This window comes from Trachemys scripta, chromosome 3 (assembly GCF_013100865.1).
Source record: "Trachemys scripta elegans isolate TJP31775 chromosome 3, CAS_Tse_1.0, whole genome shotgun sequence".
Classification (NCBI taxonomy): Eukaryota; Metazoa; Chordata; order Testudines; family Emydidae; genus Trachemys; species Trachemys scripta.
In genome coordinates this window covers 106560731-106580153 of record NC_048300.1, presented here as the reverse complement: position 1 = coordinate 106580153, position 19423 = coordinate 106560731, and the positions used below count along the sequence as shown (strand labels likewise).

The window sequence follows — 19423 nt, the reverse complement described above, 5'->3', positions numbered from 1 at the left end:
TATGATTATGACCTCAGTGACTCACTTTTGGCTGATACTTGACTTAAGTTTTGTTTGTCATTCATTAGACTTTTCTATTTTTAACGCCTCTCTCAGCTGACATTGCATCATACTCACTGTCCAGAACACCCCATGCAGAAACCTCCTTATTGGCCTCATCAGGATTTTCTAGTCCCTTCTGTCCCCACCTCTGACTCCAGGCATGGTTGGAAATGGTGTCAGAGGGCTCTGGTAGCTATTATTGTTGTAGTTTGTAGGGTAGGACCCCCTAAGTGGCTCAGTCTGGTATTCCAGGAGCTGGCAAATTCGAAGTGGGGATTACATAAAGGAAAAGGGAATGTTGGTGGGGGAGAATATTTAAATACCTATGGGTGACCAATATATTAAAACCTTTGTATGTGTATGATTTTCCATAATAGAGTGTTGCAGCATTCTCAGACTGGACAATTAAACACCACTAGACTTTGACATCCTGTTCATGTGATGCCTCTTACATAAGAGAGACCTCAATGAATAAAGGTCTTAATACCAGCCAGTGTTATCAAGTCCAATGTGGTCAGAACCTCATCAGAAAAAGGAGCAAAAAATTAGATAATTAAAAAAAAAATTAGTTGACAGCATCCCTTAAATATAACTGTTAAAATGCATATTGACCGATTCTCAAATGTAAGTAACTGATATTTATGCACCATCCAATAGGTCTTTGAGTGTGATGGAAAGACTCCCATTGACTTTAACAGGAGTTGGACAAGACCCTTTGTCGTTAAAGCACTGCTAAGCACTTAGTTTCTGATGTTCATAAGAATTTATGCATGATGGTCATGACTAGTTTTTTTACACATTATTAAATGTATATCTTAATTTAAAAATTTCAGTGCATAGACCCAGATCAGCATTTCAAAGCATTTATGAAAGAGTTCTTACCCAAGCGTTTTCACTATGTCAACAACGACCGAATTGAACGAGTACATTTTTACTTAGACCCCCAGTGGCAACTCGCTCGGTAAGTTACCATTCATCAGTATTTGATTATACAGTAAAGAGTTTCTTGACTTGTTCTTTTGCTTTGGAGGAGAAAAATTTAAAACAAATGAATGGTTCTAGACTGACAGCCATTGGAGACTGAGGTCTCTGTTTATCCACTGAACAGGTGTAGCACAAAATAAGTTTTTTTTCCTACAGTGCCCTTGTCCCTGATTTGGTGGGATCACCTTAGTCTATATAAATTTCTCCTTGCTAAATATGCCTAAGGTGTTGGTGGGTTTTGTAATGTGGATACTTGTCAATTAAGACCCCATTTCTGGAAAGCACTTAAGTACCTGCTTAATTCCCAAAGCATGTGCTTAAAATGAAGCATGCGTATAAGTGCTTTGCTGAATCAGTGTCTGTCTGTGAATTGCTATTGAACAACCCTATTGTACTTTTAGCTACTAGCAGTCCAGGTGGTAACTTTGCTGGGGACCTAGAGGTGAAATTTCCTTAGCCATCCCCAATTATGTCTTGTTCTCTTATTTCACTGTCAGAAATTGCATTGTTCTTCTGACCTATATATTTACCATTGCCAGAATAGTAGTATATTGTGTAGTAGTAATAAGGGTTTAATTTAGGAGTGGGTCAGTGGTCCATATATACCATGTTGACATTTGAAGAGAGAACCTATCTGGTGTATGTCTTACGACTTTTAAAATAAATAAGCAAATGTAAAGCTAACTAATTTTACCAAATTCCCTAAAACACTAAACAGTAAAACTGTTGAACTGAGGTTGCAGTGGAGATCACAGGAATTAATCAAGGAATTAACAATAGTATACACTGGAATCAATAAGTCAACAAGAAGACAGATTGAGATAAACTACTGATCAAATTATTGCATGAACACAATCATAATCAAAACATGAAACCAATATAACACTTACCCTGGACACTTACTTCTCTGCTGCTGCTGGCAGCAAAAACTGCCTTCAGACCTGGGCATCTGGCCAGCAGCAGTTGCTACAGCCGGGCACCTAGGCACCACCCCCCGCAGTCACTGCTCCCAAGGACTCTGCCAGCCCCAGAGGCAGGTCCCCCCACGTAGGCTGTGAGCAGTCGAAGGGTGGTGGGGAGCTGAGGAGCAGCCACAGCCCCAGGGTCCTGAGCAGCAGCAGCAGGAATAGACGAGGGAGCACCATGGCTTCCCACACCGTGGCTTCCCACACCATGGCACCAGCCAGTGCAGCAGCCATCCCATGCTGCCTAACTCTGGCTTCCAGCCTCCAACCTGGCCAGGGGTCAGGGCCTCGGGGGAAGAGGCGGGGCTGGCACTTAATTGAGGAGGAGCAGGGGGCAGGACTATGGAGAGGGGTGGGGCGTCCTAGCAAGGGAGGTCGCAGCCGCCCCTCATTTTCTGTATAGTCCACCTCAACCCACCCACTGGGAAGAGACTGGTGCTACCCATGACTTGCAGAGATTATATCTGCAGATGACAGCCTCTATTCTTCAAAATTTAAAGGTTTACTCCTGCAGAGCTTACAGACTCTGTAGGCCCGTGGGGTAAGACTTCACTTTAGTTAATATCCCCTTTTATATGCAGACAAACAAAGCTACTGAATATATTTTTACATAAATACATTTTGTAATGTAAGTATTATTGGTTACATACCCTGTGACTTCTTTTAAATAGAAAACCATTTGAAATCAAATATTGCAGTGGTGGATTCCATGGCTCAGACAATCGCTTCATGAGTATGCAGGTAAGATTCAGAAGATGGTAACGCTTATGATAGCTTAATTCACCTTATTCACAGGTTGCAAGGGATGATTTTCGTGCATATGTTTGTTTAATCCAGGACACACCCTGTGACGGGGTGTACCAGGCCTTTGTGGCCCCCTCCTGCAGGCCATGCTGTTCTGCCACACCCTGCCCCAGGAAGCAGTGAGGTGGGAGAAAAAGAGAAGCAAAGATGGGTTCTCCTTGCTTGCTTAGAGAGGCCTCAATGGAGCAACCATCTTGGAAGCCACAGCCAAACTGAGCCCAGCAGGCTGAGATAAAAGGATAAAAGGATCTTAGCGGATCAGTTCCTGGCTGGGATGAGAGGACTGAAGAAGGGGGATGGAGCTAGAGAATAACCTGTGGATGCTGGCCCTGAGATAAGGATGGAGATAAAGGGCCTGGCAGGAAGAGGCCCGCGGAAGTAGCAGCTACGGATTAGAGTAAATATTACAGTATGTGGTTGCAGTTTATAGGGTCCCTGGGTTGTAACCCAGAGTTCCCCTACTAGCCATAGGTAAAGTGTTATAAACCCCAAGAAGGAGACAGGTCTTATTTGGGAGCCCGAATAAAGGGCCCAGAGCTAGGACTGATGACCCTAGCAAGGGCAAATATGCTATATAGTTATTGGACTCTTTTGAACCCCATCTGGGGTATTATTTGGACTTTGTGTCTTGGCTGGAGGGCCAAGTTGCTGAAGACCATCAAGGTCAGCTGGCAGCCTAGAGTGGTCAGGAAGGCATTTAACTTGTAAGAAAAGGGGAGAGTAAAAAGACGGAAGATATGAGCACTCAGCACAAAATTAAGATGCTGAGAATAAAATGAATCAAGGATAAAGTTTGCAGATGACACAAAAATTGGGGGAATGGTAAATAATGAAGAGGACAGGTCACTGATAAAGAGCAATCTGGATTACTTGGTGTTAACTTGGCACAAGCAAACAATATATATTTTAATACAGCTAGGTACAAAGAATGTAGACCATTCTCACATGATAGGGGCTCTATTCTGGGAAGCAATGACTCTGAAAAAGATTTGGGGATCATCAGTTGAACATGAACTCCCAATGCGATGTTGTGGCCAAAAGAGCTAATGCAATTCTTGAATGTATAAACACGGACTCTTGAATAGAAGTAGAAAGGTTATTTTACATCAGTATTTGACACTGGTGCGACCACTGCTGGAGTACTGTGCCCCGTTCTGGTGCCTACAGTTCAAGAAGGATGTTGATGATAAATGGGAGAGGGTTCAGAGAACTATTAGAGGATTAGAAAACATGTCCTATAGTGAAGAGAAGGTTAATGGGTGACTTCATTAGTTTATAAGTATGGGAAAGAAATATTTAATCATTGAAATATTTATTTGTAACTTGAAGCTAGACAAATTCAGATGGAAAACAAGGTATAAATATTTAATGGTGAAAGTAATTAACCACTGGAATATTGTGCCAGGGTTTGTGGTGAATTCTCCATACAGACAATTTTTAAATCAAGATTGGCTATTTTTTTAAAAGCTATGCTCTAGGAATTACTTGAGGAAGTTCTATGGCCAGTGTTATACAGGAGGTCAGACTAGATGATCACAATTGTCCCTTCTGCCTTGGAATGTATGAATGTTTCTGATCATTTCTGTGCTCCTTCTATAGAGCTGGAGTTAGTAAATACAATGGAAATTTGACTCTTACTACAGAAACCTGTACATGCCTTCAACAATTATGTATTGTTGAGATCAAACTGTCCTAAAAGTCATAGTTAAACATATGTAATTGACTTTACCCCATATTTGTATTATTCATCTAACCTGGCCAACTAGCCTTCCCAATCCCCCCCTCTCACAAGAGGAAAGATTGTTTTCTCTTTCTGCATGAAAACTGCACACCCAGTAGATCACACCCATCTTCGCAGAAGCGATATAATACGGTTTCCCTTCTATATCACCTTCCTCGGCAAGATCTAAAAGCTCTTTGCAAACAATGATCACAATCTCAGATTCAGTCACTTTCTCAAGGTCACACAAGCTCTGTGGCAGAGCTGATAAAAGAACCCATGTGTAGCTTTCAGTCCCTTTGAATTAACCATAAAACAATGAGTGCCTCAGACTAACGGCTTGCAAATAAGCTGTTCAGGTGACGTATGCCAGTCATGTTGGGCCAACTGTTACACTAAGTTCCTTTTAAGTGATTTTATTTAAGTAAACATTTGGAAGCGGAATTAATTTGCTCAAAAGGAGGGGACTTTCATACATCACAAGGTTTACATTTGCTGAAGATAACTTTTAAAGCCAGCTGTGAATCAAACTCAGATTTGCTCAGACTTGTCCACCTCCCCCATCTTCTGCAAATGCTTCTTCTACCTCTTAAAATTTCTTCCATGATTAGCCCTTTGTTGTCATGTGACATATACATCTTTAAAAAATAAATCTGCACCTAGTTCAGTCCATGGCACACTGTATATGTTTATCATCAAAGATGCAGTGATTAAAATGTAAATGGATAAAAGTGATTTCAGTTTATGTAATAATATGTACACTTTTTTACTGTAATATTCCTTAAAGACAAAAGTAAATTGGAGTTTTGTTTAAACTGTAGGCTCTCTTTATTGGCTTTGGACCTGGATTCAAGTTCAAGACTCAAGTTGACCCATTTGAAAATATTGAAATCTATAATTTAATATGTGGTAAGAATAAGCAATCTTTTTTTTCCCTCATAAGCCTGTGAAAACCTCTTGGGCATAAAAATAAAAATCTTAATAAACACGTGTTTAAATCTCTGATGAAGCTTCTCCCTTAGAACCTAATGCATTTCATAAATTTGAAGTCATGTGTATTCCTCAGAAAGATCAGACCCCTAGAGTAAAAAAGCAGATTAATATGAACTCTCTTTCTGATTGGAACAATTTAACTTTTGACATAAAAGAATTAAAACAATCTGTCCTGCCCCTGCCAAAAAGTAGCCTTTCTAGATTACTTGATTGATGTGTTTCCTTCTTTCCTTGCGTGCCTGTGTGCTCACCTACTGCACATCCTCATGTGATTTATTCAGGACACTTGTCTCTTTATTTCCTGTAACATTACTATTTATTGCACCCGCAACATCAACCTTAGATCTCTTTCTGTAAACTGGATGCCTTGTTGGCTCCTTTGCTCTCCCCTCATATTATGGTATCTCTTCTTCACTTTTACTTTTCTCTGTTCTTGGTTTCCTTAGCTCACCACTGTCTTCCATTGTCTGTCTATAATCCTCCACATCTCTCTCTCCACCTGCTAGTTCCCTCTACGTCCCCGGGGGTCTCCACCTGTCTTTCCACCCTCTGAAGCACAGTTGCCAACTTTCACGCAGTAAATAAGCACCCAACTTTCACAATAAGCCAAAAATCAAGCTAATTCCATTTCAAAACAAGGCCAAACCAAGCCAATCCCTAAGAACCCCAACACTCTGTGACTAGATCCTCCTGGCATGCAGTCTTGGACTGTGGTGGGCCTGCTGTGCACCTCGACTCTCTCTTCCCCATGCCCTTGCTTGCCATCCCCCCTCCCATGCCACTGTTTGCCAGCAGCCGATCAAAAAAAAAAAAAAAAGCTACAAGCCAAAAACTAGTCAACAAGCAACTCACAAGCCAATTAAGTCAAAAACAAGCCCAATTTCTGCATTTTTTTTCATGGGTTTGGCATGTCTGCTCTAAAGCCTCCCCTGAAAACTCCTTCTTTCCTTTTTTTCCTCTGGAATTCTATTACCAAAGGCCTTGATCCAGAAAAACACTTAAGCCTGTGAATAGTCCCACTGAAGTTAGTGGGAAAGCTCTGGTGCCTAAATGTTTTAGTGGATCAGGGCCATCGGCAGGAAGCCGCGTCCCTTTTTCTCTTACTTGCACATACGTTGTTGCTTCCTTTTGGGACTGTTGCTACTATCATTGATGAAGGATATAGTAGACCAGTCACTAGTTAAACTCCACTGCAGCTATGCAAGCTTCTCCCTTGAGCTATCACCTCTTATAGGGAGAGGCAAGAGTGGAAGTCTGTATTGGCAACTCAGAGGAGCCAGTTCAGCTGTAGGCCCTAGTGCCTTCAACAGGTACCCATGCCAGCATCTCAACTTTCAGAAGATAATTGATCAGGAGTTCCCCCAAAACCTGGGTGCTCAATAGCCACCAACTTCGTGCACCAATTATTAGCCACTATTTCAGATTTGGAGGCTACAAGTTCAACTCCCACAAGGTGCAAGTTTTGTGTGTGTTTGGTTTTTTTTACATAGGGGAGCATTGTCCCTTCCCTCTCCACTATCAGGAGGCAGGTGGATGAGAAATGGTGTCTCCCTCCTTCACTACAAGTGACCATCACAAATGGTAGCTGGCTGTGAAAGCAGCTACATAAATCTGCCACCTGACTTAGTTTGACTGCATGGAGTAGTAAGACAGAAACAGGCAATGCTGCAATCATGGCACCCACATGAGTATAGCCACAGCCAAACTGTAATACTGCCATGTATTTTTTAGTCAAATAAAATTGTTAGTCTCTAAGGTGCCACAAGTACTCCTGTTCCTTTATATATATTTTTTTTTGGTTCCCCCTTAATGTTCAGTTTGAATTGTTTGTAGATTTGCTTGGTATAACACCAGCCGACAACAACGGAACTCATGGAAGCCTAAACCACCTTTTAAAGAATCCTGTTTACATTCCAAGACATCCAGAGGAGGAAAGTCATCCATCTGTATATCCGCTCATGAAAGCCACCTCTTCATTGGACATTGGTTGCTCATGTGATTTGGCGGTAAGTAATTCAGATGGATAAAACTGCTGAGCCAAAATAATTTGTTTGTAATTGTGTCTGAAACTGTATACTCCTGACCGTGATCACTACATTCATAATTTTGCCATCTGTAGGCCTGATAGAGTGCCCATTGACATCAATGGAAAGATTTCTATTGATTTTAATGAGCAATAGGTATAGAGGGCCTGATCTACCTTTTCACGTAGGACCAAATGCTGCCATTGGAAGGCAAGGTTTGACAGAGAAGCACTGAACTCTTTCCTTCTTGGCTTTATCGTATGGGAATCTTCCTCCTGTGGAGGATAGTTGTATATAAAATTGAAGACTTTATTTTCTTAATTTAAACCTTGATTATGCATGCTGTCGATTGGCAGCCCTCCAGTTGACTTCACTGGGAGTTCCTGTGTGGAAGGCTTGTGGAACAGAGCGCTTGAATTTGTTAACAAAGGGTTTTGTATACTTATAGTTGAGAACTGTTGGCAGGGAATCGTGCTCTGTACAACAAACAGTAGCATCCTATGTTTGTTTTATAGGGCTTGCCCATAAGGGATTTTCAGCAACAGTTAAATCACACTGCATCAGAAGGTAAGCATTTTATTTTATAGGAGAAAATGGTGTGTGTGTGTGTGTGTGTGTGTTAAGTAAAAATATTTTTTATTTTATTTAAAAGTTTGACCAATGCCTAGATTTATCCTGAGTCCTACTCAAGTACATGGGCTGAACAACAAATCTCATCTTTTACTGTTATTTACCTGAACTATTCATCTTTACAAATAGATCCCTCTGTCTTGTAAACTGCTGTTTTTTAAAACTCTATTACTATGCAGTATATTTTTATAGAAATGTAATGTATATTTGAGGCCATTACTACATGGTTGCTCTGTTAAATACAGAACTGATATGGCATATAGGGCAATCTACTTCTTGATTATCTAGATATACTTGAATTCTCCTATGGTAGGTTTTGAATTTGACAACATGGGATACATAAGAATTTCATGAGGAAAAATTAGCTAGGAAAACCCTGCAAATGTTGATGCCTGCATATATGATGAAACATAGAAGATCTTTAGACGATCTACAGTATTAGTCATAAGAATAAAATAGGTTTATTTACATGGTCAACAGTATATCTGCATTACTGTGATTTGTAATAGGATATATTCTGTTATGACCATATTGAAGCTGTTTTTTCCCTTTTAAATGAGCCATTGACCAATAGCTGGTGACTAAGTCATCAGAACTAAAACCTAACTAGTGGTCATGTGGAATGCATCTGCTGGCATTAATAATATCAAAAATGGATTCAGGTTGATTAAAATGTCAAAGTTCAATAAGTTGATATGGACCTTGTTCTGTGTTTGTATTCAAGACAGAGGTGACATCACCACCTCCCATGAAAATAAATTCTGTGCCCATGAGTAACTCCCATTAATAGCTATAGGGTTATGTCCCCATTGAAGGCAGGATTAGACATTTTTTGTCCATTCATGAATAACTGGATGCTTTGGCAGATATGTGTAGACTGCTGTGGTGTAGGCCTTGGGATAAGAGTTTTTCATGAGTCTACTCAACAATAACAGCAGATACTTTAAAAACATACCCCAGAACCTCTTAAAATCCTTGCTTTCAGTATTTCGTAGCACTCATGCAGATGATCAACAAAATGAGATCCACGTAGTAACTTTTTAGGCCCGATCCTGGGAATTTTGCTCGAGTTCCCAATTCAGCAAGATATTCAGTGGGTAGTCCTATTGAAGTTAGTGGGCCTATGACTTGCTTAAAGTTAAGCATATCCTTAAGTACCTTGCTGAATGGGCCTGAGTAAAGACTGCAGGATCAGGCCCATAATTCCAATTGACTCACTTTTGTAAAGATGTAAGTCTAAGAGCCTGATCCTGCACCCATTGACATTAATGTCATTGTCTTCAATGGAAGCAGGACTGTTCTACGCATTTAACAGTTTAGATAACAATACTCCAGTAATTCAGATCTTGATATTAAAAGTTATAGTGACTACACTTACCAAATACAGTAGAACCTCAGAGTTACGAACACCAGAATTACAAATTGACAGGTCAACCACACATCTCATTTGGAACCAGAAGTACACAGAGCACAGACCAAAAAAATAAAAAGAAAAAGAGAAAGAAAGCCAAATACAGTATAGTACTATGTTAAATGTAAACTACTAAAAAAATAAAGGGAAAGTAAAAAAAAAAATAATAATAACAAGGTAAGGAAACCTTTTCTGTGCTTGTTTCATTTAAATTAAGATGGTTAAAAGCAGCATTTTTCTTCTGCATAGTAAAGTTTCAAGGCTGTATTAAGTCAGCGTTCAGCTGTAAACTTTTGAAAGAACAACCATAATGTTTTGTTCCGAGTTACGAACATTTCAGAGTTACAAATAACCTCCAATCCTGAGGTGTTCGTAACTCTGGGATTCTACTGTACAAGTGAAAGGAGTCACTACAGATTAAAAAAAAACCCACAGTGATTATTGTGCAGAAAGCAAACAGATAAATCCTTTCTGGATTGTAAAGAAAAGAATAGTTCATAGCCACACAGGAAAAGGAGCCACACACAATTACAGTGGTGCAAAAACATTAAAATGTTAATTGTCCTGAATTATTCTGCACTGTATGGAGAAATTAGGCATGCTTTTTATTAGAGTGACTGTAATTACACTGTACTGTAGTTGCATTGCAATTACGGTGTAAATATATTGTAATGGCACTTTTTCCTGCTTTCTCAGGCCAGTTGGTAGAAAAAGGGTGTAAGGAACAGTCTCTGGCTATGACAGTAATTCATTGTGGAACTAAATGCACATCCTTATGAAGGACTAACCAACATTTCACTAAGTCATTGATTAATGAAAGGACTTCAAAGAGAGACATTGAAATCAAAGTCAATTATATGACTTACTGCTTCAGTAAAACTAAAGTCTGTCCCTATCCTTTCAACATATTCCAAACCTATCAACTAGTCATTGTTTCTCCCTAAACACTAAGAGTGGTGGGTTCCAGAAGAAACACTTGAACTGAAACACCCACCCAAATTTTGGGAAAATTTAGGACCATCTCTAATTTTAAATGGTTACTCTATACTGGCAAAATGCATTACTTCCTCTTTGAGTTTAATTCTACTACATATTTAAATATCAGATATTGGTTATTTACCAATCTATTGCATGATCATGGAAGTGCTTTGCAGGCTAGTACCTTTCTCTTCCTCTTGTCTTAATCATGATTTTTCTGTGTGGTAATTGGAAATTGTGGCAAGAACTTGCCATCACAAGAAATATGAAGGTGCACTGCAGAAAATCTCAACAAATATGCAAAGTGTATAGAACTTGTAATGAACCCTGTTTCTGCTCTAGTAAAGAAGATCGAGAAATACAGTTTGCCTTATGGGAGGCCCAGGGTTCTACAGCAGAGAAGCACATATTACCTCCTTTACCATCACCAGTATGTGAGTGGATACAGCCAGGATCTCAATATGACTTTGTGGAGTGCTTATACTGTTAGCAAATACGTAAGTATTTGCTGGCTTCTGTAATGCTTTGTTCTTCCTCCTGTTACCCTTTTTGGTCAGAGGTTGTTTTTTCATTGTTTTTTGTAAACTGGAATTTCAGATCGAGAAGCCGCTCTGCTTTTGAATGTTTGTTGCCCCAAAATTCACATAATAGCTGCCCATAGCATATGTCCCATGAAAACACCCACAAGAAAGGGAATGTGGGGAGGAAAACATACAGTGGATGGACTGTGGCTCCTCTCCCTTCCCTGAAGTGAGCTGCAGTTCTGCTTCTAGAAACCAGCAGATCCCCAGAAACTGTGGCAATCTCCAGGAGGCAAAAACCATTGGTGGAGAGGCCCTGTGAATCCACTCTGGCTTTGGGTCTCTGGATGGACCAACTCCTTGGCAGAGTGGGTCCATAGCCTCCATGGTAGTGGCTGCATCTGGAACCCCCACATTAAGAATGGTTTCATAGTACCAGGGGCCTTTTCTAAAGGACATCCTATGTAGTTTCTGTGTGGCTAGTGTATAATGAGAAACCAGGCAGGTCCTTGACCTGTTCCTTCCCTTTCCCAAAGCAGGAAGCCCATCTATGACTAAAAGGCTAGAAGGGACCATTAGATCACCTAGTCTGACCTCCAGTATAAAACAGGCCATTAAATTTCACCCCGTTACTTCAGCATTGAGCCCAATAACCTATGTTTGACTTGAGATACTGACAGTAAATGATGACAAAGAACCAAATCCAATTCTTAAATATTGGATGAGGCTAACAATAACATGTTGCCAAATACACTGATCCCCGAGGTCACCTTCTAAATACTCACCACTGAAATTACAATAAATATTCACATGAATCCATGGCAAGCATCTTTAAAGTAAAATAGACTGAAACACACATAATGGTATAGAAAATTATTTCATAGAAATATTTTTCTTAGAGTGGCCTTATATTAAAAACAATTTAGGATCAGCAGAGAATGTTATTCAGTCTGATTACTTGGAGAAATTGCAGGATTTTCAATAAATATTTGTTATTTAAAATACTACGTATCATACAAAAATATACTTAAGAATAAGCTACAGGGAAACAAATACTTCACAAAAAATAAAATCCAGGACTGCTAAATCACTTCAATGCTAACACCTCCTGAAGGCTCTCAGGCACTTCTAACATGTACATCTAGGTTTTCTTTAAATAAGTGAAATTCTTCCCACAGCACATGGAATGCCTCAGTTCTGTCGTCTTATTTATAAGTTACTCATATGAAGCAATTTTTGCCTCATCAAAATAAGGACGCAAGAACATTTATTCCTTCTTAAACTTAGTCTCCTCACACAACTAAGGACAATCGCAGACAATTTTTTAGGGTTTTGTAAACACAAATATGGAAGTGAACCATGATGGTGACTCAGCTATTTGTACAGCAAATTATTATTCTTTTTCTGTTCAATAGGATAACCGGACTGCCTCTGTGGAAAACTTGTCCAACTGTTTACATGTGGACATTCGTATCCCTTCTAGTTCTAGCAAGACTTGTTCATTTTACAAAAATCACCATCAACTGAACTACGGATTCCTTTTCCCTCCAAGTAAATTCACTGTCGTCTTCACACAACTTGTCTGAGTTCTGTCATCCCTATGTTTTGTTCATGCAATAGTGGAAGGGGGCACCCTTTGTAATAAAAAGATCCAGGGAATTAACTGAAGGCATGAGGTTGCTACTGCTAAGCCATTTGCAGTATAGTCCATTTCAATCTACCATTTATGCTAACATGCAAGGAATAGGAATCTCCAAACTTTACTTTGGCAGTTGGCAGGATGCCCAAGATGTTCTTACTCCCACTGTCACCAGCGACAATTCAGGGTGTCTTGAATAAAGCAAAGGAGGAAAATCACTTGCAAAAAATTTACAGCTAGACCAATACTGGGTGAAATCCTGGCTCCACTGAAGTTGATAGAAATTTTGTCATTGACTTTAGTGAGGCCAGGATTTCACCAGCTGTGAAAAGTGTAACTGGCTAGGCCTGCCCTCTTAGTTACAGTGTATTGGTTCACTAGATGAAAACCTTTGCATCAGAACATTCTTCATCCCTTTAAACAGCATGGAATTATTTCCACCGTCCTTCTAGAGATTTGCGAGGTAGTCAAGTTTCTAACATGGCACCTCACGCAGAAAGGGGGGAAGAGTTTATGAACTCTGAATCAAGTCTTATGAATTGGGAAAATACAAATAGTGCAAGTTTCAAACTTTCTTCCTAAGTGGCGGTTACTATTTAAAAAAACCCCACATTTTGTGTACAGGAATGCTCATGTCAAATACTAGGGTGTAGCATTCAGTAGGAAACTTCCTTCAATCAACTAGAATGGACCTCATTTTATATCTGAAATACAGTATTGTCCCACATCAGGTCTTCAGTAAAATAATTAATTGTTTGCACTTAAATATTTTGGGCCTAATTCTCTAACACTTTGTGTAACTATTTATACCTGTGCAAAGTGAATGTGAAACACTGCTATTCTGCTCCAGTAGCATTTTACCCCTACTTTGCACAGATGTAAACGGCTACACAAGGTGCTGGGCAGGTATTATTGGTATTATTTGGTATTATTTCTTTTTGATTATTTGAGCATCTACACTAAGTTTTGGGTGCTAGGGCAGAATCTTCTAGGTTTAGATAGAGCTGGGCCCTTCTACTTTTTTTCATCTATTCTGCAGGCAGAATGAGTTGGTAGTAGGCCCTAAAACTCATGCAGTGATCCAGAGGTGACCAGTGAAATCTAAAAGTGTGCACTAATTTTTACATTTTCAGGAATGTGTCCACTTTATATTTGACAACTGCACTTACTGGAGCTGCTGCCTAGATTCCTTCATTCTCTATGCACCTGGTCCAACACCCATTTAAGAGAATGAACAGACCCCCGCATTGACTTCAGTGAGAGCAGAATCAGGCCCCAAGTGCATTTACTCTTTTGAAATAGGTCAGACCCACAATAACATTTTTAAGTTGATCTATTTAACTTCCATGTAGCTGGCATCTCAGGGCTTTCCAAGTGACCCTACAAAGTAATGAATAGTTGTTTATCATTCATTTCTTTTAGATCTAAGAAAAGACACAAAGAAGAGTTCCTATGAAGTCCTACTTAACAGCAACATTGTGCCTATGTATCATGAGTTTAAAGGTAATTATGTACATTTATTTACACGCAAAAGCATTGCTGATTTGCTTGTTTCCAAATCATTGCAAAAGATTCCAGGCTCAGCTGCCTCTGTAAATTAAGTCACAGCCAAGATAATTGGTAACAATTGGGTCAGACCGTGAACTCCTTGCTTACATGGACGAGAAGTTACTCATTTGAGTAGTTTCACTAAAGTCAGTGGAATTGCTCATGTGAATAACTGCTCGCCACGGTGAGTTTGGGGTTCCCAGTCTCTGGTCCCATGTGAACAAAGGTCCGGAACTCATTTCTTAATTTAACATTTTACAATGTTTTGTTGCTTATTTTTGCTCCTGTCTGAATTTCACCTGTGTGTATTTTGGGCAGAGTGTCTTTAGTGGACATGGATAAAGTTAAATAATTGACACCAGTTCCCAGTTTAGGAATGCTTTCTAGGCTCAAAGATGGTCTTGTACCTGAGTTTCTTATCTGAAATCTAGTCTGCTGTAGTAATAAGGGCAACAATCTCACATCTAGCAGAGAAGGGATGTGCAAGCTAGACATGCATGAGTGAGATGGAGCATGAGGTGCATGTAGGGCACAAAGGGATTGAGTTGGTATCTGAGAAACTAGGTACAGAACTACTCCCCCTGCTAAGCAGGTCTGCCTCAGCCTAGTACAGTTATATTTCACATGGGGAACATAAGATGGCTCACTCTTAACTGGGACATCAGTCTCTCAGAGGTATGGGGAGAACTTTGGAGACTAACAATAAACACCTCTTTTCTTCTATCTTCATCATAGCTGCCTGTATACTGATAAATACACAGTGCAATTATTTTAAAAAATTCTCCCCCTGACATAACCTTTTTCACTACCATATTGTATTCCAGTGTTATGGAACTATTTCTATGGTGTTCTGCTGCCAAAATACACTCTGGAAAGAAATGGTGTCAATGTAGTCAGTGGCCCCGTGTTCGATTATGACTCCAATGGGCTGTACGATACTCCAGAAAAAGTGAAGAGGTAGGAATTTTCTCCTTTCTAATGCTGATTTTTTTTCTTTCCTTTTTTTATCATTTCATAATAATTATCATAATTATCATATAGCTCGAAACACATCACTTTAAAGCTAATAGCCCAACAAAAGAAAAGGTAAAAGGAAAAAAACACCCCAGAAGTATGGAATCACAAACCCTGTATGTTAGGTCCACCTGGGAGCTGTGGCAGCTGTACGAATGGGGTTTTACCTAGAACTCCATCAGACTGTCTCCAGTACTGAAGGAAACAGGAGCAAATGAAGGAGCCCATTGTCCTTGGTAGTCTGATTCCTTCCTGATTCAGAGTAACTGGCTAAGTTCTATTGATAGACTTCTCTGTAAAAATTTGCTATTTTCTTATAGTTGGCAAGATTGGTTCAAAATAACAGATGAGCTGGGCATTCCTTTAACTGAGCCAGAGCTCTGAACTTTGCCAATAATCTACTTTAGATTCTCACCTATTTTTATGACAAATCATGGTTTCCCCTTTTTGAGACCATCACTAGACCTACTCTTTAGACCATCAAGCCAGCCAAACTCGGCTTGTGTGACAGCAGTCTAGAATGCCCTTCAAAGCTGAGAGTATTCTACTGGCATATTCTAGTGCTAAGCTTCCCCTTGGGCCAAGGAGGTTAATAAAATCTGTTTGCTAAAGTACACCAGGTGTCATTGTGCCTTTGCGCTACATTAATTTGATAGTTTTAGAGGAAGTAGATCTAAAACACCACCTCTTTGCATTTCAGATTAACCCGTGACCCAGAAGTTCTGGTTCCAACTCACTATTTCATTGTGCTGACGAGTTGTAAAAATATTTCCCAGACCCCACTGCAGTGTGAAGGGGCTCTAGATGCCTTATCTTTCATTGTACCTCACAGGCCAGACAACAATGAAAGCTGTACAGTAAGTAGCCTCTGTTTAGCACCATGTATATATCTGAAGCCAGGCCTGACTCACACTGCAGACAGAGCAGTGATGAATTAGTTAATGGCTGTAAAGTCCTTTGAGGTATTATATAACGGTGTCCTAGAGTGAGATTAAACAATTTCATTTACAAAGGTGGGTTTATAGAAGTGTGATATATCTATTTACGTGTGAAAGTAGCTATGTTGTGTGCTTTGCTCTTTTGAACTGTAAAGAGTGTCTGGGTTACAGATGGTGGGTTTGAAACACAATAGAGTGAGAGAATCTTATTATGACACTTCAACAGAGACATCTATAATATCAGCACCAAATCACAGTAGTTGACACACAAATCCATTACTGTTGGCATGATTACCTCCTCTGCCACTGGATTCCACATTTTTATAACTCAGTAGGTTATAATCAGTTGCATTTTGAGTTTACAAGGTCACTTTGCTAAATTAATACTGCCTGTTATACAAGACAGCCAACTTTAATTTTAATTTTTAATATTTGATAATGGGCTCTTCAGTCTGGCAGAGAAAGGCATAATGATCCAATGGCTGGAAGTTGAAGCTAGACAAATACAGACTGGAAATAAGGCATAATTTTTTAACTGAGAGTAAATAACCATTGGAATAATGTACCAAGGATTGTGGTGGATTCTCTATCATTGACAACTTTTAAATCAAGATTGGATGTTTTTCTAAAAGATCTGCTCTAGGAATTATTTGGGGGAAGTCCTATGGTCTTTGTTATGCAGGAGGTCAGACTAGATGATCACAATGGTCCCTTCTGGCCTTGGAATCTATGAAACTGTGAAAACAAGATCAGGTGCTATGTTTAGCTATATTTGTAAATGCTTGATATCCACTGATCTTTTCAACTTCTTGGTTAGGTTGTGTGAAAATTTGTTGCCTTAACTTCTACAAAACAGCCTTCCACTAGCATATTGTATGTGTAATCCTCGGAACAGAATTCTGCAGAATATCCCTAATTTTTCTCTTGTTTTTCTATCCCAACAGAGAGACAAACGTGACTTTTTGTGGGTTGAAGAGCGAATGAGGTTTCATACAGCCCGGGTCAGAGATGTAGAACTTCTCACTGGACTCAGCTTCTACCAAGACAGAAAACAGCCAGTGTCTGATATTTTACAGTTAAAAACATATTTACCAACTTTTCCCATGGAGTGAAATTCACAACTCATTTTGTAAATACACTATTTTATCTACAGGAAAAAAGTCTTTAAATGAGCTGGAACACTTACTGAGAGCCGTTGACCATATTGAGAATTGGAAAGAATCTGTGCCACATTCGTATCTCAGGGATATTTGATGGACTAAGTATAACACAGAAAGACCGCTCCTGTTGGTCTTACGCCCACTTGAATGCGGTAGAATTGTGTCTGTTATTAAAGCCGATCTGCCAGCATTTGAACTTTATATACAGAAACACTGAGGATAAAATTATAATGGCACCTTCTAAATCTTTTTAATTACATTGGAGTGGAAGAATTTTATAAGGGAGGGATAATTATCAATATTTTGATAAAAATAGAGACAATTGGCAAGTATGTTAAAGTCCTGGAAAGCCATTAAAATCCTGATTAATGTAGCATACACAGTGGTTCCTTTTCATTCTGGCTTCTAAGGGGGGGCAGAACGTCTAGTGAATTAGACATTGAGCATTGTTCTATTAAAATATCATTCAATGTACTCATAAAGCTATATTGCATGTGTTATGGCATCCATCCCCAAGTGAGTCATCAGTAGAGGAAGAGCGTAAGACTTTAAGCACCATGGCACAGGCCTCTAGCTAAAGCAATATCTCTTTTAACTGGTAGCAGTAGTAGGTTATTATCCTGTAATAGTAGGTTATTATCCTGCAGGAACTAAAGAGAAATGTGCAGTTACACACACAATGTGCGTTCTGTGACTATGTCGGATGTGGTGCTTCAGAGTACATGTATAATAAGAAATGAATCAAATAGAATCTAAGAACAGTTTTGGAGAATTATTTCATTCCAGATGAACCTAGATTTGATTAGTACATTTTGTTTCTTAGAGGTTCAAGGTGGTTTTTAGAGTTGGTGGAATAAATTTGTCATTTTAAGGAAAACTGACATTTTTGGGGGGAAATGCCATTGCCCAGAGGACCATTGCTTTCATTTTCATTAATAGTGAAAGATGATCTCTTCCCCCCCCTCACGCCCCCCAACATTCAAGGCTGATTTTTTTCCTGAACCCCTTTTCAGCACAGTATGTCCCTAGAGAGGCACCAACTGACTAGATCCCATCTGCATTTCCAGCTGTGTCCTTATTCCCCAATTTACCTAAATTGCTGTTCACTTACCTTGCATGCAGATACAAAGCCAGATGCAAAGCCACCAAGGGCAGCCAGCCAGCTGTCTTGGAAGCTATAGTATTGCACAACCAGCTACTGGTGATGCAATATGCCATCACTTCCATAATATTCCCACCTGGTCTCCTTTGGTCTATAAAGACTAGACTCTCTACATAGGATTTCTTTTATAATCAGTGATACATTTCTACTTTTTTAAAACCACAAACTACATTAAAAGAATGTAGAGTCTGTGGCAGAGCACTAGAGAGAGATATTTATGCTCTTGTTTAGCCTAGAAATGTAGGAGCTTGATCCAAACCCCATTGAAGTCAATGGAAGCTTTTCCAGTGACTTCAGTAGAACTGGATCAGGCCCCTAGACTTTCTCCTTTCACTGTATGTATTTCTTGAGCTCTTCTGTCACAAACATAACATTCTCCTAAAGTAGTTTCACTGTGTGAAGTGCAAGTGTGTTGCAGCAACATTGTATCATGACTGTGATAGCATTATTTAGTGTAACGGCTTTGTAACATCAACTTTGACAAATAAAAAGCATAAGTGTTGCAGTTTGTTTCCTTTTTTATGCCAGATACCTTGATCAGTCAAATACAAATGCCAATATATGGATCTCCTTCTTAACAGGGTCAGATTCCAGCAGAGTCTGAGTCCATTAAAAAACGGTTTCTAGCCTTTATGGGGCGTATCCACGGTAGGATAAAATTTACCTTTTATCCTAGTATAGACACTTTTATGATCAAGAATTTCTCCATAACCACATAACCAAAGTATAAACAAGACTGTTTCTCTTCAGCTCCTACCTGTAGTTTATCAACTTCTATCCTCTTCTCTTTACTAGAACATACCAAATCCCTATTAATAGATCTTCCCCTAAGGGATGTCCTGAACTGTGGGATCCTCCACACCTGTCAGCTTTCCTGCAGCTCTCGGGGT

At 39.5% G+C, this 19423-nt stretch overlaps 1 protein-coding gene across 1 annotated transcript in view; it reads left to right on the top strand.

The window, feature by feature from the left end:
- The window catches only part of ENPP1 (ectonucleotide pyrophosphatase/phosphodiesterase 1), a 76630-nt gene extending 57595 nt beyond the window's left edge, over positions 1-19035 (top strand). The window contains exons 15-25 of the mRNA XM_034765643.1: positions 876-1003; positions 2663-2732; positions 5337-5424; positions 7342-7514; positions 8048-8099; positions 10894-11048; positions 12488-12623; positions 14134-14214; positions 15084-15216; positions 15974-16130; positions 17156-19035. Coding sequence (XP_034621534.1) covers positions 876-1003; positions 2663-2732; positions 5337-5424; positions 7342-7514; positions 8048-8099; positions 10894-11048; positions 12488-12623; positions 14134-14214; positions 15084-15216; positions 15974-16130; positions 17156-17323 — 1341 coding nt within the window. The 3' untranslated portion in view covers positions 17324-19035. The remainder of the gene's footprint in view (positions 1-875; positions 1004-2662; positions 2733-5336; positions 5425-7341; positions 7515-8047; positions 8100-10893; positions 11049-12487; positions 12624-14133; positions 14215-15083; positions 15217-15973; positions 16131-17155) is intronic.
- The last annotated feature ends 388 nt before the right edge of the window (positions 19036-19423 follow it).